The sequence below is a fragment of the Hylaeus volcanicus genome, chromosome 1 (assembly GCF_026283585.1).
Source record: "Hylaeus volcanicus isolate JK05 chromosome 1, UHH_iyHylVolc1.0_haploid, whole genome shotgun sequence".
Classification (NCBI taxonomy): domain Eukaryota; kingdom Metazoa; phylum Arthropoda; class Insecta; order Hymenoptera; family Colletidae; genus Hylaeus; species Hylaeus volcanicus.
In genome coordinates this window covers 1349603-1365630 of record NC_071976.1, presented here as the reverse complement: position 1 = coordinate 1365630, position 16028 = coordinate 1349603, and the positions used below count along the sequence as shown (strand labels likewise).

The window sequence follows — 16028 nt, the reverse complement described above, 5'->3', positions numbered from 1 at the left end:
CGTTACACTTTTTAACGGTAAATTGCATTTTCTCTTAGGAACACATAATTAATTACATCTGTATACAAACAGCGATGTATGTTACGTAATGTATGCATACCTGTAGTTCGAATAAAATACGTCTGATCGAGTAGTTCGGTAAACCAGTATTTAATGTATACACGTTACAGGTGCCTAGAGATTACTGTTACATCGAGACATATCTAAGTAGCAGCATTTTGATTTTCATTAGTATTTCCTGGTTTGAAACGGGTATTACTTTTCACGTAACCGAAAATAGACTCGTGATAGGTAATACCATGAATTAAATAATTATCAATTAATTACGCTACAAAATGAGAACAAACGTTAACCTCGATTCAATTCTTTCGCTTTCTTAGCCTTGTTGTTCGTATTAATACAAATATGTGATGATGAATTATACTTTTATAAAAACTGACATGAAAAAGGATTGGAGGGTAATAGGTATGAAAAGAAATACGGTTTGATATTATAAATATGTACATTTTGAATATCGTAATAATAAATACAGTATATGATTCATCTGTTGCGACAGTGTATACATATATTTTTATCTAAACTTTATCACGATTTCACATCATTCATCTATTTATCATACAAATATTTTTATTAAAATAAAAAACATCAGTCATTTCTCAGTCCATGCCTTTCAATTCATCATCGATCCACACGATGTGTAGAAAGTAACTACTGAAAACAATAAATGAATGCTTTTTACAATTTCGTTATAGTACATACTTCGACGACAAGCTTGTTATCCTTTTGTACATGTTGTAATAGTTAACATCGTTGAAATCATTTCTATATTAATCATATTTCACCATGGACGACGTTATAAAAAGCAAACACAGCATCTCGGATTTTGTTATAAATACTTAGAGTAACAAAGTGTTGAAGTTGTCCGTTTGAACGGACAATGTTCGTAACCTATATTGTCGTTTTCTCAACGCCCCATTTGAGACTAGAAGTAGACACATCGTAATAATATGATCTAGACGTGCGATGATTTTGCAATTTCAATTTCATTAACAATATGTACCAATATTATACATTTTAATCGTGCGTCAACTTAGGTCACGTGGTTTCGGACACTTTGCGAGATCTAATGGTTTTTTTATGTTTTACTGGTTCCGTCGCGCTATCGTTATCGGATATCGATGAATCTCTTAGAGTTTTTCTACCGCGGCCCATGTTTTTTTCCTCGTTTTCCGATCCGATAGACTCTCTACTCGACTTCCGCCTCTGGCGCTGTGGAATCTGATTTTGAACTTCCATAGCTTCGCGAAGGAATTTCCGTTTCGCTTCCCAAAACATTTCTTGTCTTTGCGTTATCTCGGGATACCTAGCGAAAACGTATGACTACATAAATAACAAATTTTCACACGGCCTTTTATTTTACTTTTGAACACAGACCAAAAAGTATCCGCAGTACCTTTCGATAAATTCTGTAGTAGGTGGAATTATTAAGCGCCACCCCTTTTTAGGTTTGCGTATCGCCAAGTTCGTAAATATTTCTTTAATTTCATCTGCGGGTAATTTTACAACCGATGAAATTGTCTTCCTGTCTAGATATTCGTGCTCAGTGAAAGATAATAACTAAAATTACATATTTAGTTAAATGAAGTATTTGTTTAAATAAATCGCTCGTGCTAAATGTTTACTCACGATGTAATCCCTAGCCTTGCACATAAATTCTGCAGGAATACCATTATGCGCCGAAATACTATCCTTTGGATATACGAGTTCGCTGCTTACAACCCAATTTCCTTGTACTAACACTGCTACTTGCTGTAAATATTTTAGAATGGCTATTGTTTCCTGATCCGCGGATAATATGGAACGTAACTGTAGAAAGGATATAACTTTAGCTGTAAAATATAGATTTTCAGTATTAGTACGGGTCGTTTCAAAATTAAGGCGCGGTCATATTAAACTTACTAACCATCTTTCATAAGTATTTTAATTTGATCAAGGAGAGGTAAAGTCCTAATATAATTAAGGGATGTTGTACTATTAGAAACGGCTGATTTCAATTGATCTTCTTTCATTCGCGGTGCTAGTAAATCTAAATATTGCTGTGACGATAAATTCAACGTATTTACAGTTTCGTCGGTAGTAGAACAAAACATTTCCAAACGCGTAAGCTGAAAATATATGTACAAGTATATACACGTTTTTATAATAAATATTAACAAGAATTATATTAGTATTATATTAATATTAACCTCTGCTTGAGTACTATTTGCTTGTACATAGTTTGTATGAATCCATCTCTCTTCCAAACTTTTCTGAGCATGATGTTGAAAAGATTGCTCTTGCATCTTTTTCATAAATTCCGGCTTCTGTCTAGCAAACGTGACACTGACTTGTTTTGGTCCTTCTTCTTCATCCTCGTAATCTACACGCGGATAATAGTAATAAAATTCTTCTGAACTTTAATTAATAATTTATGCGGATATTACCTTCTCCTGGATTTTTACCATCTTCTCTACAACGTTTGTCGCTTTTATCGAGATAATTGAACTGTGGACGCATTTGGATGATCCCTCTTAAAGGTGTTAAATGTAGTTCTCTATCTTGAAAAACACCAACAGCATAATTGGAACAGTTTGGAAGAGCTCGAGATGATTGTAACACTGTCTTATCCATACGATTACTAAAATGTAACACCTATTGTACGCAATGCGAATTAGAAAGTTCGTTTACTACTATAATTAAAGATTTCCAATTACCTCTCAAATGCTCTGTCGTCATCATCTTGATCAGTTTTTGAATCTCCATCTGCATTGAGTGCAATTTGTTCTCCTTTACTTTCATCATAATGAACACTATGAGAATCTATTGCTACTTCTATGAGGACTTCCTGATTCTCTGGTTTTATCGAAGTTTTTAGGAAGGTTGCATCATCATAACCTTCTTTAACAGGCCGGACTGGATATTGCAAGATGAAAAGCTTATCTGCAAGCGTTTTTGAAAGGAACACTGGAATCTAAAAATAAGTTTAAAATTTTTTTTTCATTCTCTATTGAACCACCTGCGTCTTTATTACAAAAATATACAATACGATGTGTTTATTGTCGATATAAAAAATAAATAATGTACAAGTATGAAGCATAAATTAGATTGGATATCGTGAATGATAATTGATTATTGTTTATCGTTATGAAAAGAAAACTGTAAATTAATTGCAGAGAAATAAACATTGAAACAAATTAAATACGTAACCTAAAAGTACCACGTTTCGCGTAGCAATGTAAACAGTTTGAAAGAAAACGAAAATTCCTTTACAAACCTCTTTAACAACTGGATCATTTTCATTTTCCATTGCATTGGTATTAGACATTTAAACGGTAAGTATTTATTTGTTACTAATTTCTCGGAATTACAAGGATATGCACCGTCAAAACCAGTCAAAATTTGACTGACATTCTTCTCCACGTTTTTGAATCAGATAATTCAGATAAATAGTTAGTACATAGCATAGGATATAATACTCTTACAGAGGAGAAACTCATTGCGTTTATTAGGATATAATACGCTATCTAGCGGCGAGAAGGTGGAACTAAAGTTCCGACCTACGTACAGCGCACCACCGGGAAAACGCCCAAGTTTGTCCTCGAATAGTTTCCACTGTCAACGCTAGATGGCGCCATCCGTATTATCGAATAATAAATAAAGGATTTAATGGTTAAAAAATGATTTTCATTCATATTTTAATATTACAATGCTTGTCCACTAATAAGTTTTTGGATATAATTAAAAAAAAATAAAACGTATACCAGTGTCGATACCTGGTGGCGAACAGCCGAACTAACTTCGGAGTTTGGTCAGCGCCTCTCTCGGGAAAACGCCCAAGTTTGTCCCCGAATAGTTCCCGCTGTCAACGCTAGATGGCGCCATTTGTATAATTAAATAATGAATAATTTATTTAAGGGTTGAAAAATTATTTTCATTCATATTTTAATATTACGATGCTTGTCCACTAATTTGTTGTTGGGTATATGTAAAAAAAAAAAACGTATACCAGTGTCGATACCTAGTGGCGAACAACCGAACTAACTTTGGAGTTTGGTCAGTGCCTCTCTCGGGAAAACGCCCAAGTTTGTCCCCGAATAGTTCCCACTGTCAACGCTAGATGGCGCCATTTGTATGTGTTAAACAATTTTTTATTATATTAAAAAACAAACTAGTGGACAAGCATCGTAATATTAAAATATGAATGAAAATCATTTTTTAACCCGTAAATCCTTTATTTATTATTTAATTATACAAATGGCGCCATCTAGCGTTGACCGTGAGTACTATTCAAGGACAAACTTGGGCGTTTTCCCGATAGAGTTCGACCCTTTCACCGCGAGATGGCTATTGCATCGCCTGCCCCGTTTTTGAACATTGGGAACAAGAATGACTTAATTTATTAATTAATTAAGAGATTTGCATTCTCAGCTTTATGCAGTTTTGATTATTATAGTCATAGACGCAGAGTATTGTAAATGTCTCAAACTACTTTCTTGTGTTAGATTACTTCTCATCGTACAATTGTTTAAATGAATATTTTATTAAAAAAAGTACTACTTAATGTGTTCAGGATTAAATAAAACCACGTACAATAAATCCTTTTGAATACTTTATTTGATATTGTTGTATTCAGACACGTATTCACGAGGAAAAATTCAAGCTGCGCTGAAATGTTTACAATACCAGTTTCTGAACAATTATTATCATGTGACTAGGTGATGGACACGTTTCACAATTCCATCTAGATTTTCATCTTTATAAAAACATTTTATTATACACGGATGTAGGCACGTCATTGATTCTTAAAGTATTTGTATTGCGCTAGAACATTATTCCATCATACTGGTGATAATCAAATGATTCTATAAAATATTTACATTCTACAAAATTACAATAAAGAGTTAAAAGGTTCTGCCGTGAAGGAACGTTGCTACTATCTTTCCACGTTACGGTATAAAGTTGTTGCAATACGTACAGGTAACATTTTCTTGTTTTTTTTTTTTTAGTATTTTCATTTGATTCACTCTGCATAAATTATCAATCATGCCACAGTTGCGTAAAAGCCACGCGTGCAAAATATACGCTTAATACAGACACAAATAGTTAGACTACTGCGAAACGTGACTCAACATCAGACAAAGATCTTTTTGTTCTGTAAAAATTTGATCGATCAATATTCAGCCACGTTTCGAGACACGGTATTGCTTAATACAACAATACAAGTAAAATACCATATTAGTCTGTAGTATGAGCTCAATATGAGCTGTTGAATAGTATTAACAATCTTAAATTAGCCTATGTTACAAGTATCTACGAAATGCTACATCATTTCCACCATAAGGGATAAGAAATGATTCTGGTCGAGCGCAGCTTTGTATCAGCATCTTTTCGATCCCGACCTTTACCTATACAACGTACACCAACAAGATAGAGACCAGAAGTAGAGATGCTTTTTTCGATACATACGACGAGGTACACGTCGAAAAACGAATATCCACTTCTAATTTCGACCTCGTAGGTTGTAGATCGCGTATATCGTATGTACAGAGGAAAGTTCGGGGATTTACTTCAACGGTCGGCCATTATAATAATTAGAAGTAGTTTACGCCTTCGTTATGTTATACATCTATTTACATAGCAACAAAGCTGCCAGAAGAGAAACATAGAAGAACAGAAGCCTAGGAAGGCAGCTCCGACGGTCATATATTTTCAGGTATACATTAATACTAGTGATTCGAAATGATTTCTCCTATTAAATCATGTAAAAACGTACACAAAAGCTACAAGGTAACTCGTGTTATCGTACACTTTACATTTCAGTCTCATGAAGTTCTTGACGCCGTCGTCCTGCGTATCGAAGTCTAATAACTTCTATCCAATTGCATGTACGAGCGATGAACCACGCGCGATAGTAGTTTCAGTACGGTTTTCGTTTCATTTCGTTTCATTTCGTTTCATTTCGTTACAGGGACGCGCGTATACTACTTGCAGCATATTCGACAATAAACTATAGTAAGAAGTATGTCAATAAATTTATACTTTTTTTTTTTTTTTAACGCTTTCAGAATATATCACCGAAATGTATATAATTACGATCCAGTTTAACTTGACTCTGATACTATACTCTTACAAAAATACAAGGTTTAAAAGGACACAATTGTCTCTCGCATGCTTTTCACTCGACCAGTTGAAAGCACGCGAAAGTATCTTTAGGCACTTTTCGATATGTTTCGCAACGGGCATCATACCCTTTCAAATGAATATCTCTGTCAATTACGTGAACGATTGTATCCTGTGATTTTTCCCCGTTTTTTTTTTTGCAAGGCACTCATCGCTCGAACACGACACTCGCTTCCCTTTTACTTAAGCGAATTCTCTTACTTCGTATCTCCTTTTCTCGATACGAAACAAGAGAATCGAAATACGCGAAAGGGATCTCCTTTCCTCGATACGATATAATCTTCTCCTTTCCCCGATACAATATCTATCTTACATACAAGAAAGCATTGATTACTGAGTAGTGGAAGGATTGTAAAGAAACAAACAACGATGCAACGGATGCTGGCTGTCAATAGACGTAAATAGTCTTCAATTGATCCTTCAGTTCGGGAGGAATGGCACAAGTTTCCGACTCTGGCTTCCTTTTTACAAAGCGACGCCAGCGTCCTCCAATGTTTTTACGGAAAACCTTTGCGAATCCAGACCTATCCGACGGCAATGCGTGTACAAGTGTATCCTGAAACACGTCAAACAACATACATTTTCAATTATATTTAAAAACAATTCATTTCTACGCTAAAGGGTCTGTCAGCTTTGTCTGATTCTAAAGAGTGGAGGTATACGAGAGGGAAGAGGTGTAAGAGGGAAAAAAAAACCGATCGGAATAGAATTTTCCGGGAGTTACAAAAGTGTAGGAATAAAAACTAAAAATCCTTCGTACCGTCACGCGAGCATACTCGAGACAGTAAGGTCATGCAAGAATTACGACTTTCGATACTGTTGCCGATATGACTAGTGCAGTGGTGCACAACCATTTTCGTTCCTGAGCGGAATATGACATTTTGAGGGCTGAAATACAAGTTCGTATATACTCGTAATAAAAGAATCAGACGAAAGAGAAACGAAGAGACACGAATAGTTGCCTATTTCTAATAGAAACTGTAAAATGACTTTTGGTATCGAATTAGGTCTCGCGTTCAACGGATAAAGACTATCGAATGTTGCTTCGTTGTCTGCTATTCTAAATTCTGCCCGTCTCTGTACTATAGAACGATTTACGAAACATGGAAACACGTAGCGGAGAACGTGTCGTCACAACCGAAAAAGGAAGATATATACGTATACATATATCCGGGTGGGAGGTTGCGAAACTTATCGACGAGGGCCAAAAGCTATGCAAAGAGCAAAAAAAAGAGAAACTAAAATGGCGAGGTATGCGCGAGGACTATCGAACAGAGGTAGACGGCTAGACACGTGAACAGAAAGATACGAAGATTCGAGAGACGGGCAATGAAAATACATATCGTTGTATGTTTTAACCAACCGCGGCAACAGTATTGTAGGAATACTGCCAATGCTGTCTGTGTCGTCAAGGAGAGAGACACGTTATTTTGTCGGCCACGAGACAGCTGCACCCTGTACGAAGTCTAGCTGTTTGGCAAACCGTCGTCAACGCCCACCCACGCTAAATTTAGAAACGGCCAGAGGGGTAAAAGCGGGTTTTTAGGTGCGTCTATCCGCTCAAAACACCCAACATAGTAACATTCGCGATTTTGTCAGATGGAAAATTCAAACGTCGCGACGTTACAAGGACGTAACCGACCGACGCTCGCCAACGACGTTAAACTCAACTGGCTGGATTACAAGAAATCGAATTTTAAACGTTTCCCTCGCACGTGACTGGCCAGACGACGGCCGATATAGCTGATCGATAATTATAAATTTCATCCACTTTCGTATCAAACATACAGCTATACAGCTGTCTCTACAATCTTTATAGCATTAAATCTAGCATAAACGATTAAGTTATGCAGTTTCAAACGAAACTCAAGCCTCGAAATTCCCACATTATGTCTCAAACATGTACGCAACATGTACAACTTCATTGTCGATAACGACGAAATATAACGATGCATTGAAAACTTATACGCTTGTCTTTACGATCTTTTCAGTATTACGCGATCACGTACAATTGATAATACCAAGAAAATACGAGGAATTAGATCAAAGTATTAAAATAGAGAAAATACTAAAACTGCCAATGTGTAAATATAAACGCATCGAAACTGCGGGAACAGTTGTGGGAAGTCTGAAGATATATAGGTACCGTGGACGTGGAATTAACAGCTGTAATGAATGACGTTAGCGGTTACGTCGGTCGAGGGAACGAGTTCAAATATCGAGTAGTTTTCCGCGTATTAGCTACATAAAGTAAACGATTGGCAATGAACACTTGCAAAGAGTTATTAAGGTGTTAAGAGCTGCAGAGATCGCGATACACGAAATAAAACTGATCCATTATCGCTGATGTAACATCACTTGTATCGGAACATAATAGACGAACAGTTGGATCTATCGTTTCTAATGGAAATTTCCATATGAAGTATGATTTCCATATTTCCATACTAGCAAATGATGGCAAAATTTATCGAATGATCGCCACACCGTGGTTTAGTGAAACTATTTGCATAACGCACCGAACATAATTTCAAAAATACAATCTTATCTTTGCATTCGTAAGGGATAAGCTCTTCATGCTCGTCTCTTTAATCGTACGCGAGAAATTACGTCACGTAGACGTTACATCACGAGCCTATGAAAATTTATGACATCTCGACTTAAATAATCGATACGGTTTCCATTATGCGACATCGTAAAGATTTAAAGGTAGACGAGACAAATTTAGAAATGTTAACGAGGCTTCGATAATAGGAATAGTTGAAAACTAGCAAAGGTGTATGTATATGGGAAAGTAGCAAAGATCTGTCGGTAAGTGGAGCATGAAACCGAAACGTGGAGTATGTCATAACGGCAACAAAGCAGAATAGAAGTGGCAACGTTGCCGATTGTTTGGGATTTTTCTGGCGGCGAGCCTGGGACTGAGCCTCGACCTTACAACTCGTTTGCCAGGCTGTCTGCCCGTAAGCCTCGTCCTTGGAGAATCGATAGCGCCATCGACTATTATTAACTACAATTTTAAAAAGGTCTTATCGTCGTTAAGCGTGTCCTGAATTTGTATTACATCTTCAAAATTACATGCATCGCTTACTTGTCGCGACAACAGCATGCCTTTAACCGTTGACCGCTTGAGAGTTGTTGATAAAGGATACGCGGTTCAAAAATGCCCGCCAAATCAAATTCGACTCGCAACAAAGCATTCGATTCAAATCATTCGATTGCTTATAAAAAAAAAAAAGGCCATTTTCAATATCTGTGAAAATCAAGTTTTTTGGTATCGAAATCGTCAGAAGGCTACGATTATATTTCACTCCTTTCCGTCTGATAAAGGTGCTGGGTCACACGTGAGAGCCTACGCCATCGACAGTCTACTTCCATCGATAAGCATAAAGTAATTCGTGTTCGACTCAACGATAAAATGCACATTTCAATAATGGAGTGTTATAAAAATAACCATTACGTCGGCATAGATCATTTGAAAACTCATAATTTGCATTTCTTATTCATGTTCCTACGATATAACTTTGAGACGTACTTTTTGTGGGAGACCAGTTGCGAAAAGAAGTGCGATTAGTCGGATGATTCATCCGTCATTATTAAGAACGCCTATTCATCCACGATAAAGGAATTGTTTCCGTTGTACAAAATATTAATTCGATAGCAAACAAGTAGGTTATGACGAGCACATGCTGATTAGACTTAATTGAACGTGACATCGACGATTTCGAAGTTAGCCTACGATATTTTTTAGCATGAAATATCAACGACCGTTGAGGTCCTCGACTTATCCTGACGAGAAGGGGATAAACCAGTGAAATCTAGTAATACTCGCCCCAGTACCGACTCAAGGGTACGCAGCTCCCTAGGAGACATCGATCGATACCGTTCTCTACACCAACAATAACATCGATTCCTATTTGTTGAAATTAAGAGTATTTATTACTGTTATTATCATCTATCGATATCTCCAGGCGCCAGTCAGAGAAAAGTTAACATTATGACTAAGCGTTAGCCGAAAATATGATTCAGTTTATCGGATCCCTGGAGTCAATGATCGATATTGATCTCACATTGCGATAAACCGGTATACTTTTAATCAGTCTACATAGAATATGAAACTTGGTTAATTCTAAGAACTCTACGTAACATATTCATATTCAGATGATTTCTAACGGGGAATGTAAGATTTCACGATCTTGCAACGATGTTAAATTAAGAATTTTCAGAAGTGGTTCGTAATTATGGTCAAGGATAGACAGATTGACCTACTCCGCGAGCCTCTCTGAATCTTACGTTACATAGTTTCCAAGAGCACAATATATTTTTATGCATTTACGTCAAAAGTTCATTATCATTCCGAAACCAAATAACAGCACAATTACCATCCTTAAATTTGTATACATAACATACATGTTTACGAATACTTGAATAATACAACATATTCGTTAAAGCAAAACGATAAAGAACTTGTACATATTCAACATTTAATGCCAGCACTGGTATGCTTTAACCTTCGACCATAAAATTGAACAGAATTTACTCGCTATAATTCGATACAATTTTCCACGTGCGTCTACATATACACGATGACAAAGTATTGGGTTGTCCAGAAAGTTCGTGGCAATTTTTAAGAAAAATTCAAAGGTATATTTGAATTATTCTTAAATGCCATTTTGTTCCACAATTTTTCCACCTTTTAAGGGATGTCCGCATGTTATTTGTTTTCAACCATTTCGATATATTCAGACCCGGCCTACTAAAAATCGGCATGGACTTTTCGGACAACCCGATACGTCGCGTTAAATCAATACACGGCTAGATAAAAATTCATTTTAAATAACAATATACCGATACACGTGTTTGAAAGACGTTATTTGATTTAGCAGAGAAACGAAAAGGGTTGCGCAACAACGGTTGAAAGCTTGGCGCCCCGAGTGCCTGTTTGGTCTACAGGTAGAGTCGGTCCTGACCGGCTGTACTGGTTGGTGCAGCTGGTAAGAAGCGAGAAGGAACAGAAAGGAGATACACGACGCGGTTCTCGTTTCCTTCGGAGAGCATAAGCTCTGGCAACGGAAAAAGAAGGAACAGAAACTAAAGAAAAGACACGTTGTACCAACCTGGTCGTTGCACAACGCGTACTGCGCCGGTGTGTGAGGCGGTGGATAAGGAGGCGGAAACTGCCAGACAAATTGATCCGCTGGATTGGCCATGGCGTAGACGTCCTGTTCGCCAGCTGTGTGATTTTCCAGATCCGTTGACGTCGTGTTCGTCGATATTTGCGTGCAACAACCTTCGACGGAATAGGAGGACGCGACAATCGTAGAAACCGGCGTGGTTGCCGTTTGAACAACCGTCGGCTCCGGATGGACGGCATTCGAATGATCCTCCCGTTTCCGCAACTTGCTGCGGACAAGACGAATCGCGATCATAGTTCCGTTACTCCCAACCATTTTCGTCTTGTATTTCATGTACAGCTTCGAGAGCTTTCTGCCGATTTTAGGTGAAATTTTCGGGCTGTCGCGGATGCAACTCTCGACCGAGTCGAGAGTCTTGACGGTTTTCGGAGGAAAGAAGAAGTGCGCGTGGACACCGCAGGAAAACGGCTTTCGCTTTTACGTAAAGTCGATAAAGGAATTCATCGGACCAGTGTGTGCTTCTTTGCCAGTCTTTATTCTCTCTCTTTCTCTCCCCTTCTTTCTGTTTTGTCCTGCCAACGTGTCTTTATTCCATTGCGGCTTCTCAAAGCTTTTGTTTAGAACGTACTTTTCAATTTCTTATTGTTGCGTCAACGAGCACCAAACACGTGACAAATACCACCCGACGTATGCTCTTACGAACAGGTATCTTCGACAGATTCCGCTTTTTTACTATTGACACTTTGTACAATTTCTGTATCCTGCGGTTTCGGTTACTCGGCTATGGCTCACAACAAACGGCGACGCGTTCGATGACTAGCTATGATTAATCCTTGGTGTTGAACACGCGACACTGATGTAAATCGCGACTTGAATATTTTTCTTTATATGTGCTTTGCGAGGCGAAGAGAAACCACCACCCGGCTCTTCTCTCTCACTCCCGAAGGGCGTGCGAGCTGCGAGAACTCACCGAGGATTACCTCGTTCCGTTCATTTCAAAGCCAACTGAGGTCTGAGCCAGAGGATGGCGCGCTACGTTATTATATATCGCCCCGTGACATCACGAATGTGTACGGCGTCGCGATTGGATGGCGCCGCGAGGTCGCGGACCAATCGCTTCGCGCGTTCCGTGGAATTCGAACGGTACACGCTTCAGCTCGAGGGTCTAATGTCGTCACTGCAACGCGCACACTGTGCGCGTTATTTTAGCAATCTAGCTTTACCGAATTAATAACGTCACGATTCCCACGAAATTAAATCCATTACACCAAACTGTGCGGCTAACAGCACGAGCCTTCGTTTATTTTAAACCTTTTCTAACACCCTTTTCCATTAAACGGCTTTCTACCATCGCAACGAATACTTTGTTATCTAGTACCGACCTACCACTTTATGCTTCCATCGTTATATAAATTAATGTAATATTACGCGAATATCAACACTAAACCTACCATGACCGGTCAAATGACCATTGTCAAGCTTTTGTATACAGTTTTTATATGCAGTATATATCGGGTTGTCTGGAAAGATTCATGCCTATTTTTAAGAAAAATTCAAAGGCATATTTAAATTTTGATGTATATTTATAGAATTATATATGTACCATTTTGTTCCACACCTTTCCACCTGTTAAGAAATGTACATATGTTATTTGTTTTCAACCATTCCGATATATTCAGACCTGTATCGCCTACTAAAAATCGCCATGGACTTTCCAGACAGCCCAATAAATTATATACAACTGTCTCATTCGTTATTCAATTTGGTACCACGTGAAATATGTTTGCGTGTAACTGAAAAAGGTGTCTTTAAGACTAGTCATGTGTATGATCACGGTAAAACTAAATATAAATGGGACGCGCGTCGCTAGATTTAATATTAATCCGAACACGATTTTAGTAGGTTAAATAAATATTATATAATACCAGTGGTCTGAAAGTAAAGAATATTATCAGGTTGAATTATACGTTCCTCGGTTTTGCGCACGATTAAATTAGCAATAATTTTATGCAACAACGTAATTGAAATAATCGTAATGTCGTTTTATCTATACTTGAGCATTTCGTATACGTCTTTGTCGGTGATTCAACTAGTGGAAATACGTTTATTGTTTCCTTCAGTTATCGTTATTAATCCAGAAGCCTGATTATGCGGTACTTAAAACGAATCCGTTAAATCCCAAATGGTGCCTCGAGTGGCATTTCTAATTAAAAGTTAATCTAAAATCGATTTATCGAAAGGGATCGTAAGACCTCTCTATCAGATATCGATATACCAAATTCAATGAAAAATTTGTGTCGAGTCTACTAAAGAACGACGTGCTTTCTTTCCTTGGTGTTACAAGGGTGTAAATCATAATAGGAAATATTTGACAAAATTATCGTTCGTTTTCACGCGATTCTAATTTCTATGAAAAATTAATTTGCTATCTCGTGGTCTTGCGTCGAACAGTTGTCGAACAATGAGATCTAATAACGCGAACGAGAAATACAATTATGCGAGTGTTTCTCTCGCATTTGTCGTCTTCGTTGGCACTTGACAATTTCACGCTTAATGTTCCGTAGGCATCGACATTGACAAGCATTGAAAAGTTAGACAAAAACGCTTCTGGCTAAAGGACAACGGACAAATTTTGTGACAATAGGTAGAAACGTTTTGTTTACGCGCTATAGGCTATTAAAGCGTCCTGTGTAACTAATTTGCTATATCTTCGGGAACAATATACCTTGAAATTTAACCTGGCGCTACGTAAACACATGCTCAGACAAAACGGGAGACGTTGGATGGGTATATCGCTCCATCTATTTAATTAGAGTCTATTCTTGTCGCGTTGGGTGTGTACACACACGTTGCGGTTACGTTACAAAACTACCCGAACCGACAATTATATTGCGTTCACCTAATGACCACACGGCTGCTCGAAATATTGAACAAAATTAAGGAAAAGTCTATATTTGAACCGCGCCTTGAAACGAACCTTGAAAGGTAGTGCACATAAAATTACATTTTTTTTACAATGGCAATGAAAATGGTAACGTCTTTTTCGGTTTCGAGTGATTTCCTTGTCAGATATTTCCATGAAATTATGTTATTAATAGGACATGTTGAAATAGGGTGAGTAATGCTTCCGTGTTTTGTAACTGTTAAGTTCCATTTTTCCCCCCTTTGTGTGTACTCTCCATCGTATACATTATTGAGTGATTATTGATGTCTCTGTAGTTTTCTGAGGTATCGCGATAAAACTTGACTCATCATTCGATATCTGTCGTGCCACGGACAGGTTGATTCTGCGTCTCCCTATTTATATTGGTAGAAAAACAACCAACATAATTCCGAATAATTGCCAGAATTTTCATCTGGTTTTTTTTCTTTTGGTCCAAGATATCCAAAACAAATTATTAGAAGCAGTTGTCTAGTACCGCGGATAAGACGAGCAACCAATCGATTAATTTGTTTTGATATACGTTTTAAAATAAATCATTCTTTCTATAGCAAACGACACATTTTGCGTACAGAAAGCAATAAATATTACCGTGTTTAATTCAGTGACACCTGGTGAAACTTGAACGCGATGCTATTAATCATTTCGATAATAGATTCAAACTAATCACCTACTAATAAATTACCGATTAATCGGAGGCTCTTCTAACAATTAGCAACGCTAGAAGCACTATCTCCTAGATAAGCCTAACTGGTAGGTTCGCGATCTTTGTATGAACATGCTACTTATCCGTGGCTCTCCCTCTCTATTTTAATCTTCTTTCGCTTTTAGTTTCTAATCGGAGTTATTACAATCACCATGGATTATTGTCGCAGGTCGAAACAATTGAAAGTGAGGACGTTTTATGCGATTGCGTAATGCTTCTGAAATCATAAAATTAAAAGAGGTGCGTGGCTTTGGTGTCCGATACGTTGTTAACGCTTTGCAGTCGGCGCAATTTCAAACGACCTTGCCCATTCGATGATTCTTCCTATGAATTTGACATTTCGTTCTATTATGTATGTTGCTGTTCGTCGAGTACGAGTTCCGATCGGTAAAAAACAAGTCGATTACGAATCGATTCGAGTAGACGAAACAAAAATTGTCTGCGTACGCGCCTCAACCCTGGTAACGTGCCAGGAATTTTTCCCAGGATATAGAAAACGAAGCCATCTCCGCCGCTGTTTTTGTTTACTCAGCGAGATCGACCTTGTCTCTAGTCGCAGACGAAACCGATCCTTATCGCACGTAGGATAGAATTTCATCCATTACCGACGATACAAACCTCTTGCATTTGTCTCTATTTCTTCCATACATTTACTCGCATTCGATCCAATGGTTGCGATGAAGTTTTATCCGTACGAAATGATATTTAACACGTTGACTGCCAGGCTAATATTCTTGAAAATTTCTACCGCGATTAAATTTTGTTTACACTGTCATACGGGTAACGTGAAAAGTTGGAAACGTTATTTTTCTAGATGCTGTTTACGTAACACGTGCGAGCCGCGACAGAAACAGTGATAGTACACACATGCGAGTACTGTGAAATTTTTAAGCGTGCAATGTTCTACCCCTACCACTTCTACTGCAGTTGATACTTGATACTTGATACTTGATACCCAAGCATCGTTGTGACGTAGAACGCGCACGGCGCGCAATTGTCGGAAAATCCCAAAAGTGTATTTTGGACTTTC

The 16028-nt window shown here is 37.8% G+C and overlaps 2 protein-coding genes across 5 annotated transcripts in view; both read right to left on the bottom strand.

Annotated features, from left to right (window-relative positions):
* Window positions 1–483: 483 nt before the first annotated feature.
* Window positions 484–3480, bottom strand: LOC128876199 (DNA-directed RNA polymerase III subunit RPC5). Its single transcript, XM_054122375.1, has 8 exons — window positions 3314–3480; window positions 2754–3010; window positions 2484–2677; window positions 2247–2419; window positions 1964–2165; window positions 1687–1889; window positions 1454–1617; window positions 484–1363 (listed from the first exon to the last, which is right to left on the bottom strand). Exons 1-8 carry the CDS (start codon window positions 3362–3364, stop codon window positions 1096–1098), a joined length of 1512 nt encoding a protein of 503 aa, XP_053978350.1. The 5' UTR covers window positions 3365–3480; the 3' UTR covers window positions 484–1095.
* Window positions 3481–4635: 1155 nt separating this feature from the next.
* Window positions 4636–16028, bottom strand: part of LOC128880660 (uncharacterized) — a 38586-nt gene continuing 27193 nt past the window's right edge. For all 4 annotated transcript variants that reach the window (XM_054130982.1, XM_054130999.1, XM_054130973.1 and 1 more), the window contains 2 exons: window positions 11334–11619; window positions 4636–6775 (listed from right to left, as the gene is read on the bottom strand). In XM_054130982.1, the coding sequence (XP_053986957.1) occupies window positions 6608–6775; window positions 11334–11619 (454 nt within the window). In that variant the 3' untranslated portion in view covers window positions 4636–6607. The remainder of the gene's footprint in view (window positions 6776–11333; window positions 11620–16028) is intronic.